At 45.2% G+C, this 15,577-nt stretch overlaps 1 protein-coding gene across 1 annotated transcript in view; it reads right to left on the bottom strand.

Moving 5' to 3' along the window:
- The window catches only part of TCF25 (transcription factor 25), a 1,148,081-nt gene that overhangs the window by 851,904 nt on the left and 280,600 nt on the right, over positions 1-15,577 (bottom strand). Inside the window, exon 8 of the mRNA XM_069635563.1 lies at positions 12,628-12,727. Coding sequence (XP_069491664.1) covers positions 12,628-12,727 — 100 coding nt within the window. The remainder of the gene's footprint in view (positions 1-12,627; positions 12,728-15,577) is intronic.

A 15,577-nucleotide genomic window follows, 5' to 3' on the forward strand; every position in this document is an offset into this window, starting at 1 on the left:
ACTTGGGAGGCATAAAAGGTCCCTTAGGTGCAGGCAAGTGGAGGGAGCTGGAACTGTGACTGGCATGCGAGTTGTAGGAGTAGTAGCAAAAGGAAGAAGGCACAAGGCTGGCAAACCAAGCAGAAGTGGGATAATAAGAAGGATGCCGGAACGTGGATACAGCACATTTCACCTGCTTGTTCGTAGGGGGTCAAAAGGCGTGCAGGAGAGCTGCATTTCCCGACGTGAGCCAGACTGACATGGTTGACAAGCAGAGAAAACGCTGGAGAACGAGACGAGGAGCAGTTGTCAAGCCATGAGTCTCGGGAGCTCCAAAAACATGTGGCCGGAGACACCTTCACAGAGGAAGGAAGTGGGTCCCTAAGAAGCCAGAAGCAGTAGAAGTTGTGGCAGAAGGCGTGGAAGCAGTGCGACCGCAGAGCAAGTGTCAAAGAAGCCGGGGAGTGAAGCTTAGGGTTCTAACACCTTGCACGAGCATTGCCGGCAACAGTATCCAGTTCCCTGTTTACTTGCGTAAGATGTAAAGCGAGTAGAAATTGTTAGTTGAAGCTGAAATACCCGAACAATGAAAATGTTGCACTTGCGAATAACGTGAAAATAAGTTTGCCCGCATGAGAAACCAACACTGCTTAAACTCATTGTTCAATCTTTAAAAGACTGTTACCGCCTAAAGGAGTAGTCGCGTGACACTAATTAAGAGCAGTGAACGTTAAAAAGACCATTACCGAATACCTAACCTTGATAAAAACCATTGTTAAAATAATTAAACGGTGAAAACTACATTAAGAAGTGATCCTTTGTGTCTAATTGTGATTCCTAAAAGGAGGACTGAACTCTATCCTTCACTTTTAAAGGAATACAATTTCATACCAATCTTTAATCTTTAAAAACTACATCAAAGAGTGGTCGCGTGTGCCTAAATGTGGTTCCTTATTCTTCACTTTAACGGGGCATACCTTTCATTTATAAGGAGTTAAAGTGTATTTTCTATTGAAGAAGAAAACAAGCATTGCTCATGCCAGCATCTCCCCATATTAAAACTGAAACCAGCCTTTCTCAGAGTTCAAAAGCAACCTAATTTTACGGTGAAGTTGATAACAGCTTAATTGACCTACAAGTGTGCAAGTATTACCGGAAGCTAAGAGAGTAGGACCAAATTAGCAGACAGGTGCAGATAAAATTGGGAAAGGTAAACTGGCTGCTTGTAAAGACTATTCTGGAGTTGACACAACCTGTAGTGCAAGAGACTGTGGAAGACAGAGAGAAGTGAGTCTTAATGGCAACACCAAGTTGCTATTGTGGCAGACAGACGAGAGGCAAAGAGGCTGCCCCATTTGAAGAGAGTTATTCAGAGGAACAGTGCCTTGCCTACTAAAAGATGTTGAAGTACTTTGAAGTGCATCTGGTGGACGCCTATCTAGAAGTACAAATCACTGAAGCTGTGGCGGCATATCTGGATGTCAGTAGTTGCAGCATTGTAGTAGTCTAAACAAAGTGGAGTACTGTGAGACAAAACTGGCTGTTCTCATAGTGAATTAAGTAAAAGTGAAGTTGTTGAAGTGGAAGCAATAGCACTCAGAAGTCAAAATCACCCAGGACATTAGAAGGTTATTCAGAGACTTTGAATGTTGTTCATGTTATGTTGTATTGCCATATATTTTTCTAAGTGTGAGGGCCAGTAATCCCATGTTAAAGTGTTTCCACTTAGCTTTGGTTAGGCAGGGACATCGTCAGCATAGTGGGGAGAGTGAGGCATTTTGAACACATTTCATTTAAGAATAAAATGGCATATAGAACACGTTACTTACCTGTAATGGTTGTTCTCCAGCATGGGTCTGGCATGGATTCACATGCTCATGAATATTCCCTGTTGTCAGGCTGGGAATCCTCGTTAACAGAAAAAACCTACCTAAGCCCCTCCTCTGGCAGCTATCTTCAGATTTGGTAACACGTAAAGTGTCAGTAGGACCAAGAGAAGAGCTGCAGAGGGGCAGGCGGGAGGGTTCGCATGTGAATCCATGCCAGACCCATGCTGGAAAACAGTTACAGGTAAGTAACTTTTTCCTTCTCCAGCATGTGAGCTGGCATGGATCCACATGCTTGTGAATATAGAATACATAGCCGTACACGCATGCACAAACACAAGAGTTGGCAAGGCTCAACATAAGCATCTCTTATCTCCAAGCAAACAGGTTGCGCAGTACTGCTTGGCTGACTCTGGACTCCTTCCTAGAATCCCTGTGGGCGCAGTAGAATCTCGTGAAGGTGTGCGTCGACCTCCACGTAGCAGCCATGCCGATGTCCAGCAGTGGCACACAAGACATCAACGCCGCCGTGGCAGTGATCGCTCTAGTAGAATGGGCTCTAGGACGGCCAGGCAACGGTCAGTTTGCCAACCGGTGACAATGGGTGATACAGCCAGAGTGCCACCTAGAAATGGAAGCCTCGGACAGGGCCTTTCCCACGGTTCACAGGACCAAAGTTCAAAAAGAGCTGAGACGTTTTTCCAAAAACTCTGCTTGCAGGTCACATAAAACCTCAGCGCTTTAGCCACATCCAGCGAGTGCAAAGTCCTTTCAGCCGGCGACGAAGGTGTTGGGAAAAACCCAGGTAACACCAAGAGTTTGTTTAGGTGAAAGTCCAGCGGCACCTTGGGCATGAAGGACGGGTGCGTCTGCAGCACCACCCTTGTCTTGTGGAAAGTTAAGTAAGGTGGCTTACAGGACAAGGCCTGGATCTCGCCCACCAGTTGTGCAGAGGTGATGGCCATGAGGAAACTTTAGCGGAACTGTCTGCATAAGCTCGAAAGGAGGGCTCATGAGCCTAGTCGGCACCACATTGAGTTCTCACGCCGGGGCCAGAGCCTTCACTGTCGGGAACGAATGGAACAGTCCCTTGATGAATTCCTTAATCAGACGGTTGATGGAGGCATGAGCCAGTCCCGCTTTGGCCAACGACAGCAAATATGTTAGTACCTGCGGAGCCGTGACTCTCAGAGGATCGATCTTCTGTGGCTGGCACCTAATTGCAAACCTCTTCCATTTGTGTTCATAGCATTTTAAGGTAGTTGATGCCCTGGCCTTGGCAAGCACCTCCTTGCAGTCCGCCGGGAGATCGTACCCCCCAAACTCTAAAGCTGCAGGAGCCAGGCCTTCAGGTTCAGCGATCTTGGGTTGTGGTAAAGTATTGCACCGCCTTCCCTGGCGAGAAGATCCGCGACCACTGGAAGCTTGACTGGAGAGGACGCTGATATGCAGAGAAGGTCCGGGTACCAGATCTGCCTCGGCCACACTGGTGCAACGAAGATCATCCTGCACTGGGACCGTCTGAGCTGATTGATGACTCGAAGAAGCAACGGCAACAGAGGGAATCTATACAGAAACCGGCCATCCCAGGGGAATGAGAATGCGTCCCCCATGTTCCGCGGCTGAGGAAACCTGCTGGCGAACCTCCGGCACTTGGTGTTCGTCGCCGTCGCAAATGGATCGATTTGGGGAATCGCCCCATCTGCAGAACAGATGGTCCACCTGGTCCTGCCAGAGCTCCCACTCATAGCAAGAGCGTAGCTCCCTGCTTAGGGAGTCGGCAGTGTTCTTCACTCTTGCCAGATGAAACGGAATAAGGAACATCCCCTGGGCAATGGCTCAGTGCCATAGATCCTGCGCCTCTTTGAAGAGCGCTGGGGATCTGGTGCTCCTCTGCTTCCGGATGTAAAACATTGTGGTGGTATTGTCTGTGAGGACCTGCATCACCTTGCCCTTGAGGGATGGAAGGAACGACTTGAAGGCCCAAAACACTGCCCGCAGCTCCAGAACGTTGATGTGCAACGTCTTATCCTCTGGTAGCTACAGGCCTCTGGCGTGAAGACTTCCGGTGTGAGCTCCACATCCTTCCAGGGAGGCGTCCGTCGTGACCGTCTCCTGGTGCGGTGGGGTCTGAAAATCTGTGCCTCCGGATTGATGCGAGCGCACGCTCCACCACCTTATCGCACGACGGAGCGTAATCCTGTCCTGGAAACTTCCTGACACTTGGATCCAACGGGCGTCGAGGAACTCCGGCAGTGGTCGCATCTGCAACCTGCACAGTCGGATGAGATAAATGCACAACATCATGCCGAGCAGAGAATTGATGGCCCTCACCATGGTGATCTTCAGTGCGAACAGCCGTTGCACCTTGCCCAGGATGGCCGCTATCCTCTCCTCTGACTGTGATGCCAGGCTGTTGAAGATAGCACTTCCACCTCTTGTCTTCCCATAGTTTCCTTGTATGTGTGTGTGGGAAGTATAGTTAGTTCTGACCCGGAGCCAGGCCTTAGTTTAGTCACTTTAACATATACCATTAGAATGAAATGGGGGTTTTATTTCCTGCTTCTTCAGTTATTTACCATTATTACTGTGGGTTATTCTTCTGACGATTCTTCCTCTGCTCTTTCATACCTTAGTTCCACTGTCGTCACTTTCCTTCTTATCCATCGACACACAGTGTGGCATAATGCCCTACCTTCTTACAGTTAGCACACTCCTTGCCTCTAGCTGGACATTGCCTTTCATTTGCAAAGTGTCTCTTGCTGCCACATGTTTGCCACTTTAGTGGCTCTCATTTTATCTCTCTATCTTCCTTGGTCACTGTGTTGAGTCAGGATCCCAGGAACATCGCGTCCTGCGATGGCGTCAAGCAGAACTTCACATAATTCACTGAGAACCCCAGATCCGTCAGAAGGTGAACAGTCCTCGCAGTGTCGTCGACGGAGACTTCTCTTGAGCTGGCCCGGATGAGCCAGTCCTTCAAGTAAGGGTAGACTTGAATCCCTTGCAGTCGCAGAAGGGCCAACACTGGAGCCAAGCACTTGGTGAAGACTCTAGGCGCCGACTTCAGCCCGAAGGAAAGGGATTTGAATGGGCAAAACTTCCCCTGAACGACAAAGCACAGAAACTTTCGGTGTCCCTTTCGAATGGGGATGTGGAAGTACATATCCTCTAGGTCCAGCGATGACACAAAGTCTCCCTCTTCTAGCTGTCCGAGCATGTGTTGAAGAGTGACCATTCGAACTTCTGGGACTTTATGTATTTGTTCAGTCCCCGCAGGTTGAGAATGAGTCTCCAGCCCCCGGTCTTCTTTCGTACGAGGAAGTACCTCGAGTATACACAGGAGCCCTGGAGCCGCTTCAGAACCAGCTCTATCGCCCCCTTCTTTAACATGGACCACACCTCTAGCAACAGCTGGTGGATGTGGTTTTCCTGATAGGCCTCCGGTGGTATTTGAGGACACTTTCGATGGAACTCTAGGGTGTGCCCGTGGGCGAGAGTGTCCAGCACCCAGCCGCCGGCCGAGATGGACTTCCACGCGCTGATGAAGTTCACCAGCCGGCCTCCCACCGGGGTGCATGGGTGGGGGCCCGACATCCTGGCCGGTTCAAACCTGGTATGAGGTCGATGACCGCCTTGCAGTCCCTGACGATGACAGTGTCCTCCTCTGCAGGCCTTAAAGTGGCCTCTGTTGGTTCCTTGGGCCGAGGAACGGAAGGGTTGGAGGTAAGAAGAGGTGCCCTCGCTGAGGTCCCTCGAGGAGCGGGTAGACCTGCTTCCTGAGGACCGGAAGGACGGTCTCCGCTGATGTAGCATGCCCAGGGCATATGCCATCTCTGTGTCTGCCTTGATGGCCTGAAGGGACTCATCTACAGCTTTGCCGAAAAGGTTGTTACTGTCAAAAGGCATGTCCAAAGCCCTGGTCTGGACCTCCTGGCGAAAGTTGGTGACCTTAAACCAGCACTTCGCCCTCCTGAAGAGTCTCCAACACCTCTGACCTCTTATTGTCGTGGAGGAGATCCAGCAGAGGTGCGAGTTTGAACCACAGCTCCTGGTCAGTGCGCGTGCCGAGAGCGACGGCGTTAGCGGCCTTAATGGTCGTTGCTTGCCCATTGTGTCCAACTTCTTCCCCTCGTTATCAGGAGGGGTGGATGCCGCCGAAGACTTCGAGTCTGACAACTTCTTCCTGGTCGCTGCAGAAACCATGGATTCCAGCGACGGTTGGGCTCGCAAGCACTTGGGTGCAGAGTCCGGCACACTGTACTTCTTCTCCAGGCGGACCCTCTTCGCTGGAGCTTTAGAAGGGTGCTTTGCTTTTTGGAACTGTTTCATACTTGGGTGAGGGGAATGCAGTCCTGAAAGAAAGCTGTGAGCTGGAAGAAGCGCAGGACTTTGTGTTAAACAGTTTTCTTTTTGGTTGCCAATACCCCTACGCATTGTATAGTTATAGTTATGAGGGCAAGTATAGGGTTTGGACACAGACAGATTCCTAAGTTGAACTCTTTGACACAGACTTTCCTTAGTTTTATATAGGTAGGGAAATCCCACCTTGGCGTAGGGCAAGTTAGGCCTTTTTCCACCCTAACATTTAAGTTAATAAAACAGACTGTTTTTGAATCTGGAATCTGTTGTCTGTGTCCTTCTTCATGATGCCTTCACAGTAGGGAAAAATACTGCGTTCTCTCCTGACAGTCGTCCCTAATCCCACAGGGGGAGTCTTTCCCCAGGTGATCCCCCTCTGTGTACTCACGCAGCAGGAGGCTTGGACTGTGGCCTCACCGCCCTGGCCACATAAGAAGGGTATTTGAAGGATTCATCGTAGCGGGTAAACCCAAGCAATTCCTAGTGTGCGTCAAACTTAAAGAGTATGTTTGTTTTGCAGTGCACAACACCTCCAGTCCTTTCCCCCCAGCGACAAACTTCCACCACTAGAGGGGAAAGGAGGAGTAATCGATTTGATTGGCTAGAGGGCCGTATTACATTGTGCATGTGCGTGCCATGACATCTCTGACACTTAACTGTAAACTGTGCAAGCACTTAATTGCTATATACTTTTGTACATTTAAGAAATATGTTTTTTATGCATAATGTTACAGATGGCCTTAAGAACACACCAACTCTCGCAGACAGATCAAGAGTTTTTATTGAAACGACTAAGAGGGGCTCACCTCTCCCTCTCACTTTCCCTCTCCCACTACCCCAGGTGGTTTCCTCCCTAACCCAGGAATCTCTATTCCCCCAAATTGTTATTAGCGATTGGTAGGACCCTACTTTCTATTTAGCTGACTGACTGGTCATTATGGCTTAAAGGCAAATACCTTGGGAACAAGCTACATGAATCCTAACCTAGGTCCCACGATAAAAATGTTATCAAGAAGAGGTGCCTTTCACTCTCCCAGGTCTGACGTGGTCCTTTCTTTGCACACTCTTCTAATCCTCGCCCTGGTGTTCTATCCTGCCTTTCCCAGTCTCCTACATTCTCACATCTCTTCCTAACACTTCCCTAATCTCTCCCCTTTCACTGCCTCTCTGATGTTCTCCTCAGTATTAGCATAAATTACCTAAAAACATTTCACCTAAAACCTTTGATTTTTTTTTTTTTTACCTTTTTTCGGTCAAATTTAATTATATATAGGGTGGGTAAGGGTATAGATTAGGTTGAGGGGAAGTGGTGAGGAGGACTGCGGGGGGGCCTCCCCCCACATTTTAGACTGAATAAAAGGTCAAATAAATGTGTTCAAATGTGTTTTAGGTCAAATAGACCCACACCATTCTCCTCTGTATCAATACTCTCCTTTGCCTTCTTGCACTAAACTCCTCTACTACTCTACTCTCAACCCACAACACCTCCCAGCAATCCTGCTTCCACTGTCCCAGTCACCTTCCCGCTCACTCTCATTCCTCTCTGTGCTCGTGTTGCACAGAGCGTCTGGAGTCCCGGCTTGATATGTGAACCGCTCTGCAGCCCTGCTAAAGGTAGAATCAATGTCACAGTCTGTCGCATAGAACATTAGAAGTGCCGGTTCGATGTTTGGATTGCTGCCCAGTCCTGCAGTCCTTCGCTGGCTCTCTCACTCTACTGCCAAACCTTCTGCGTTTTGTAGGCATACAGGACGAAGAGAAAGAAACTGGCCAGCATTATGCATAACAGGTGTGAGGCAAGAAAAGGTGGCATTCCTTTTGCTCAGCTGGGCACAGGTAGAAGGGACAGAGACTGGGGCCCTCCCAACTCCCACAACCAGCCTCTGGGGCAGGACTAACCCTGCTAAACAACCTGATAGGCCTCCTAACATAGGGTGAGAGGGGTCCCCATTCCCTCTTGCCATGGTAAGATCCCTGGCTCTGTCACAATAACGTAGAAAGGAGTGACAACAGCTTAGTGAATTAAGTACTTTCTGCTAATAACTGCATTCCTCGTGCATTCCAACACAAAATACTTATTTTACCCAATACGATTCAATGAAGATATTTCATATTTTCAGGTTTATTCAGAATGTGGTTTGCTGGCTCCCACATGTGCTTTAAACACAAACAACTGGTTGAGCTTGTGATGTAACAATGCAGAATTCTTAAAATGTTTGTGTAAAACAAAAAATTAAGGTGGGATTGTAGGATAAGTGGTATACTGGGTAAATTGGAAACTATGAAGCAGGTCACATCCCGGCTTCTACACTTGGCCAACGTGTGTGCTCTTGGGCAAATCGCTTTTCCTTTGGTGGCCTAATTTTCCTCAACTTCTCAAATTGAGATCATGCCGAAGTGATTCAGTACAGTTTGCACTGTAAATAAAACAATCTTGACGAGTCATTCATCTAGCTGGCTTTAGTTAGCATAAGATGACAGTACTTGAGTGAATGAGGCTGCAATTAGCATATGATCACATCATTTGGGCGTGTGAGGCTGTAGCTTGCAAACAAGACTTAACCTGACATGAGATTGCACTACTCAAGTATATGAAGTTGCACTTAGTATATTATGGCAACCTGAGTCTGTATTTACTATGTTATAACTATCCCTGGCATGTGAGGCAGATGTCAGTAACTGACCAGATAAGGCTGTAAAACCAGTGCTTCTGGATTATGATGCATGTGCTGGGTATGTCTCTGGCATATCATGACCTATTACGTATCGAGGCAGAACTCTAGTTAGTTAATTGTTTGGAAACTGAAATAGTGTTTTAGCCAGATCCATGGTGTCTGGTCGTAGACCAGGTTTGTTGGAGACTGTCTTTCCGGGCCTGGCTTTCCTGCTGCAGCAAAACACCATTTGAGCCACCCGCTCCCCTTCTGTCTCCTCCCCCTATATGCCACCACTAAGCAAAAGCAGGCTATCAAGAAATGGCCTATGGTAAAAATAGCATAAGCATTTTATTGACTTAAGTGTGTATTGTAAAAGCTATGTGACATCACTGCCAGGGTCAAAGGCCATGTGATCACATCACAGGAAGTGACATCTGGAAAGTGATGTTTCTTCCACCAGGCTCACATTTCGGTGAATTAACATCTGTGGTAAATCAGAAATAGGAGATGGACATGAAGACTTAATCGAACAACTCTCTATTCGTATACATAGAAAGAAACCTACTCTACTCCCTATCACTATGAGGGTTTCAGTTTCCCTGCTATGAAACAAATGGGCGCTCGCCAGGATGTCTCACACAAACATGTCCAGTCCTTGGTCCAAAACCTATGCTAACATAGCACTACCCTAACTAGTTTGAAAAGAAAGAAGAAAGGAAAGAACCCTAAGCTTGTGCTTAGTCTGGGTTATTTCACCCCGGTTGGACTGTGACTGGTTTCTTACCCCTCATCCCATATTTCAAGCATCTTGTAATTCGAAACAAACAGAAAACTGGTTTCACCTAAACAGAAAAGAGAAAGTCTTTCAAAATGTCTCAAAGTTTCTTATGGCCATAAACAATGTTCCCCTTAGATACCTGGATTTTTATCCCGTCTCCTGGAACGTCGCTCCGACCTAGGAAGGTCGATATTCACATGTCCTGTAGTGTTCATGCTTAGGCCCTCCTAGGCTCTCTCTCAGAGTTTGCTGGTGTTCCACTTCTCAGCCCTGGGTGGGCTTTGGGTGTCTTTGGTCCAGTTAGGTTCACAGTCTCTAACCACCCGTTGTGCAATTCGGCTTCGGTCAGCCCCTTGTGTACTACGGGCTCCTTTGACCTTGTCCATTCTCAGTTTCCATTCATCTCTGCTGGGTATCCTGCTCCAGTGAGCCCCCTGTGAGCTTTGTTGGCCTTTGCTGTTCTTGGTTGCTATTCACCACATTGTGTGATACTGCTTTGGTGAGCACTTTGTGGGCTTCCCGGGCACTCTTCCTCCCCTTTTAGTGGAGTATTTACTCCGCTATGCCCCTTGTGCACTTCCCTAGCCCCTGCAGTTCTCTGGTTGCGTTTACCCTAGCATGGGGTATGGCTTTGGTGAGCCAGCAAGGCCTTTGCAGTTCGGCATCCTAGACTCACTTTGGGTCGATGTGAGTTGCTTTCCCCTTTTGGGAACCTCATAGGGGGTGTGTCGGAACACCAGTTCCTCTCACCCTGGGTGGAGTTGCTTTCTGTCTCAGCTGTCTCCCTGTTGTCGGGGACTCTGACTTTGTCACAGCTACAGCGCTCTGTACGCTGCTTCATAACTCCAGCCAACAGAGCGTCAAACTGAAACTGTGTTTGCCTCAGAGCAGCTGCGTTGCTAGCTCTCCAGGGAATGCTCTCTCTTTTGGCTGGTTTCCGGTCAACTTTATGCTCCGGTCTGGGATGAACAGAAAGATGCCATGGGTCATTGCTCTTACTTGAAGCTGGTAAGTACAGGTCATAAACCGAGCTCACTGTATGAGGATTTAGAACTTATGATTGCCGCAGGTTCTTCCATTGCGCTAAATTAATTTGTAAAGAAAATGGAGATGATCCTGGAACTAATTAATGTTACTAAAGAGGATCTCATAGCATGCCTACCGGCCAACAAAAGGAAATTCCAACTTTTGTATTGGTGTATGCACTCTGACAGGATTGGGAACTATAAAGCTTACTATATATATGCCTTATATAGAAGAAAATTGGGTGACTTACCAAGCTATATTTTGAATTTTCCAAGTCCAACAGAAAGGAACCTGTATTTACGAATTAGGTTGAATCAATTTCCTACCCTTGAACGTGTGCAATATTGGTCTGTATATAAAGCAACATTTTCGGTCAAAGGAACTCATTGTCGGTTCTGTGGTATGGAAAATATGCTAGAGACTCTAAAACATCTAGTAATATTCTGTCCAAAATTTGAAGTACTAAGAATCTATGAATTCGGAAAGTATTGGTACGCAGAAGCATATAACTCTAGAATGTTATTGTGGAACAGATGTATGTGGGGAAAGAGTACTGGTTTGGTTATCAGGTTGACCAAAATTCTTGAAGTACCAAATGTGCAATTGCTACAAGTTGGTATATAAAGGAAATATGGAATGTAAGCATGTGGGATTGAGAATATGAATTTGAATCACAAAGGGTATTTATAGTTAGCAATTGGTTTCTTTTTAAGGATGACTTATTGTTTACGTTCATAGTGGATTTAGGTTGATTATGAACTCTATGTTATTAATTTATATACCGAGCTGAAATCCATTATCTCAAGGGCTTTTGATACTACATTTTTAATTCAAATTGTTCTGTAGAATCTCAAGTCAATGTGATTGTATTTGGAATTCTAAGTATGTATTAGTGATGTAAAATGTGAAATGTTAAAATGTTAAAATTGTAAAGGTTATTCGACAAACCAAAAATTAAAATAAAAATAAAAAAATAAACCCAGCTCTGTGTATTATTGATAGTTTCAATTCCCATATAACCAACAAACATTGGGGTTAGGTCATGGAAGGATGGGGGGGGTGGGTTTGGAATTGTCATTTGGGTATACCTTCTTCCAAGGTGGGGAATGAGGGGAAGACACCCCCAGTGGTATCCAACCTGCCTAGTGCCCTATGGAGGGTTTTGTGTAGCAGGCTCACCCCCCTAGTCCTAAAGGGGGTGGCTCCCCCATGAAGAGAAGGGCTACATTCTTTGGATTTGTCACACATCCCAGTTAGCTCAAGGTGACTACAGTGTTGTATGCATTAAAAGGTCACGAGTGCCACTATTATTTCTGAAAATCGAACCAGCTATGAAGAAAAAAGGCATACAGCCTCATTAGAATCATGGCGGTGTGGTAAAAATCAGCGGTAACTGAATTACTGCTCCGTTAGTGCCACATTACCACACTGCCGTGCCACGAGTTGGGCAGTGAAGTGAAACCTCCAGCACAAAGCTGGACGGAATTCCATCAATTTACCACTAAAAAACTGTGGAATTACCGTCAGCAGTAATTATGACGCAATTCCCATGGAGTCCCGTGGACACCAATTAATGGCAACTAACACCGCCTTACCACCACATGTTATCAGTCAGTAATTCCACAGGACCAAGCAACAGTAATTCCGTTTGGTGGTATCTCGGCAGATTTACCACCAGGATATCACCAAACTCATAACGAGGCCCATAGTGTTTTGCTAATTAGGGAAACATTTAGCCTTCTATTCCAACTGTAACATGGATCTGGGCCAACATATGTAGGCTACAAGGACTTTAAAACTCTAATCCCAGAACAGAAGGTCATTCTATTACCTCCCCATTTACAGCAAATGAGCATTCCACAGTTGCTAACAACCACTGTGCTCTTTAGCATGAGAAAATGAATCTGGCTAAGAATCAGAAAAGCTGTGGTTAACACCAATCCAACAATAAAGAGATTCAGCTGATGAAAGTGATTAACCCATAAAACTTGCTTCTCACCTATGAAATCCCTGGCCATTTCTTGGTCCTCCTGAATGCGACACACATCACTCAGCTGCAGGAGGGAGTCAATATGATAGGGGTTCATCTGTAAGAGTAACTGAGAAAAAAACCCACCATTTAATTTACGCATTTGGAAAAACATACTTAGTAACTTTAGATGTAAACATATTAAAATAGCAAATCCGGAATACAGTAAAAAGGAGCATATTGCTAAAGAGAAGAACAACATGGAATTAAGTCTAGCAATAATAAAAATGAACAAACGGGGCACTCTACAATACTATCAAGAAGGTAGCGAAGTTTATGATATAGTCAATTGATAAGAGCCATGCAAAGAATTTCACCCTTTTTCATACCTTGCAAATTACCTTAAGGAAACTGGCAAATCAAAAGGCTTTCTTGCCAACATCAAAACAAAATAATGTTATTTTAATTCGATGGCCTACTTTAGCACTGGGTGAGACTAATGCAGTAGATTTAAGGCATGTTGATTTTAATAATAATTCCCAACTTGCTTTGTACAACACTTTGTCCTGTGTGGTTTGCAGTTTCATAGTTTTGTAAGTAACGGATACAGTGATTACTCAATTTATTAGTACTGTGCTGCATAAGTAATAGACAGGTAAATTGGCTTCAATGGGGATATTGAATTATGGCTCACAAATTGGTTAAAAGAAGGTTCATCAGCATATTATACTTTTCCCGGCTGGCTTAGATATGGAATGTTCCACACTGGTTGATAAGTTCAAGAAGAGGGGCTACCCTATGGAGGTGCTAGATGAGACACAATCAAGATCCAGTGAGGTATCGAAAGAACAGCTACTTACCACACAGGAAAAGTCAAAAGAAGTTCCCCTTCTATTTATCTCCAAATTTTCAAGACAAAGCTTCCAGATAAGCAACATCAAAAAACATTGGAGCATGCTACACAATGACCCGATCCTCTGCAAATTGTTTCCAAAAGCACCCATGATGGCTTTCAAAAGAGGAAGAAACCTTAGAGATAAATTAGTGAGAGCTGAAAAACCGCTCAAGGATAGACAGTTGTTTTTGAAAACCAAAAAGAAAGGGGCCTTCCCCTGCCTGGGCTGCAGTCACTGTAATAACATTGTGAAAGGGGACACAATTGCACATCCACAAACAAGTAAAAAATCAAATTGAGGGACTACGCAACTTGTCTCTCACCAGGAGTGATTTATGTGATTAAATGCCCATGTGAGCAGCTCTACATTGGTGAGACCATGAGACCTGTTAAAGAACGTTGGACAGAACATAAGTCGAACATTAGTTGTAACAACCCTAGATCTCTAGTAGCTCGGCACTTCTATGATCATCATCACACTATAGCTCAACATAAATTCCAGGTACTAGAAGTTGTCAAACGCTCAGAAAGAGGGGGCAACTACCAGTCCCTCCTCCTTCGGAGAAAAATGTACTGGGTAAACCTACTGGACACTGTACAACCTAAGGGTCTCAATGGAGATTGTTCCTTGAATTGTTTTGTATAGTGCTTTGTTACTGGACCCTCAAATACTCTGCTCCATATAGGTATAGAGTTTATTTAGACCTTCATAATTTATTTGTCACTCTTCAGCAAGACATGTCAGATATAGCTGTAGGTGATGTAGATGACTTGGGTTGAACTAATGATTAATGATTCATTACCACCATGGAAGACCGTGTAATTCATCTTTATTCTTGGTCACGTAGTGCTGTGAATGTCAATGTCCAAGATTTTGACTGTTAGAAGTACCACTAGCACAATGGATATGTTGTTGTTCGAGAAAACAGACACTATTGTTATACGATCTAAATATCACAAATGATATGTATACATAAGATGTGATTTCTAACCCAATAGAACTTTGGCTATATTAGAGCAGTTATAGTTGTAACATTGATAAGAGATGTGAATAGAGCCAGTTCATATTGCAGGCGATAAGAATTCTATGTGCTAAAGTGAGATGATCAGCTGATCACGACATCATGTTTAATTAATATGATTAGCATACCATGTACTTGTGTTGTATATTTAGGGTTCCCATGCAACACTCTGGTGAGCCATCTGGAGGCTGACCCCTCTTTATTCCTGTCAATTTGTCCACCATCATACACAAGAAAATGGGCTTGTTTACTTTTGACACTTTCTTTATATTAATCGTTTTACTTACTTCCTAGTTTTAACAGTGGATGTAAGTGAGGGATGTATTGTTTGGTTATAGACATCCTTTGCTTATTTGAATGGTCTTTATGTAGTTCGTCTACTTTTCAAGATGGATGCGCTTAGATAGAAGCGTTAGTAACCAGTCCTTTCTTTGTGCTTAATGGGGCTAGATTTAACCGGTCGATTCAAGATGGTGCACCAGGTTAGATCTTCACGAGTATGGTTTTCATGGTGATGTAGACCAAAGCCATATACACTTGCTACTACCGAACTTAACAGTGACTTGCTTCACAGGGTAAGCGATTATAGTTTAGATGATAAGATGCTTTGATTTATTGAGAGCTGCACTCACGTTATGAGAGGGAATGGGCTCACTACTAAAGTGCCTGCTTTCGGTTCTCTGCAGTGTTAACTTCTGATTAGCCGCATCATCAACTTCTGCAGAAGTTGACCCAGTTGCCATAGGAGATGGATGATTTTGTTGCTGTACACACTGATTTAAAGGAAAGCAGTTGTGATCCCCGGATGGGGTAAGTTATTTGTCTTAGAGATTTACTGCTAGTTGTGGCATCTTGGCAATGAAAACATACGTCTTGTATGTTTACATATAACATGTAGTAACACCACGTTTCTCATTGGGCATTTCTTCTTTGGTTACAGGAGACTTTTCTCTGTTCATGTACATATGCACATCTTAAGCGGACTATCCTGTGTATAATCTAAAGGCACCGAATACATATTATTTTGAAGTGGATTGGTGGTGACGTACTGAGGTATAACACC

Source organism: Ambystoma mexicanum, chromosome 1q, assembly GCF_040938575.1.
Source record: "Ambystoma mexicanum isolate Mex_15411 chromosome 1q, UKY_AmexF1_1, whole genome shotgun sequence".
Lineage (NCBI taxonomy): Eukaryota > Metazoa > Chordata > Amphibia > Caudata > Ambystomatidae > Ambystoma > Ambystoma mexicanum.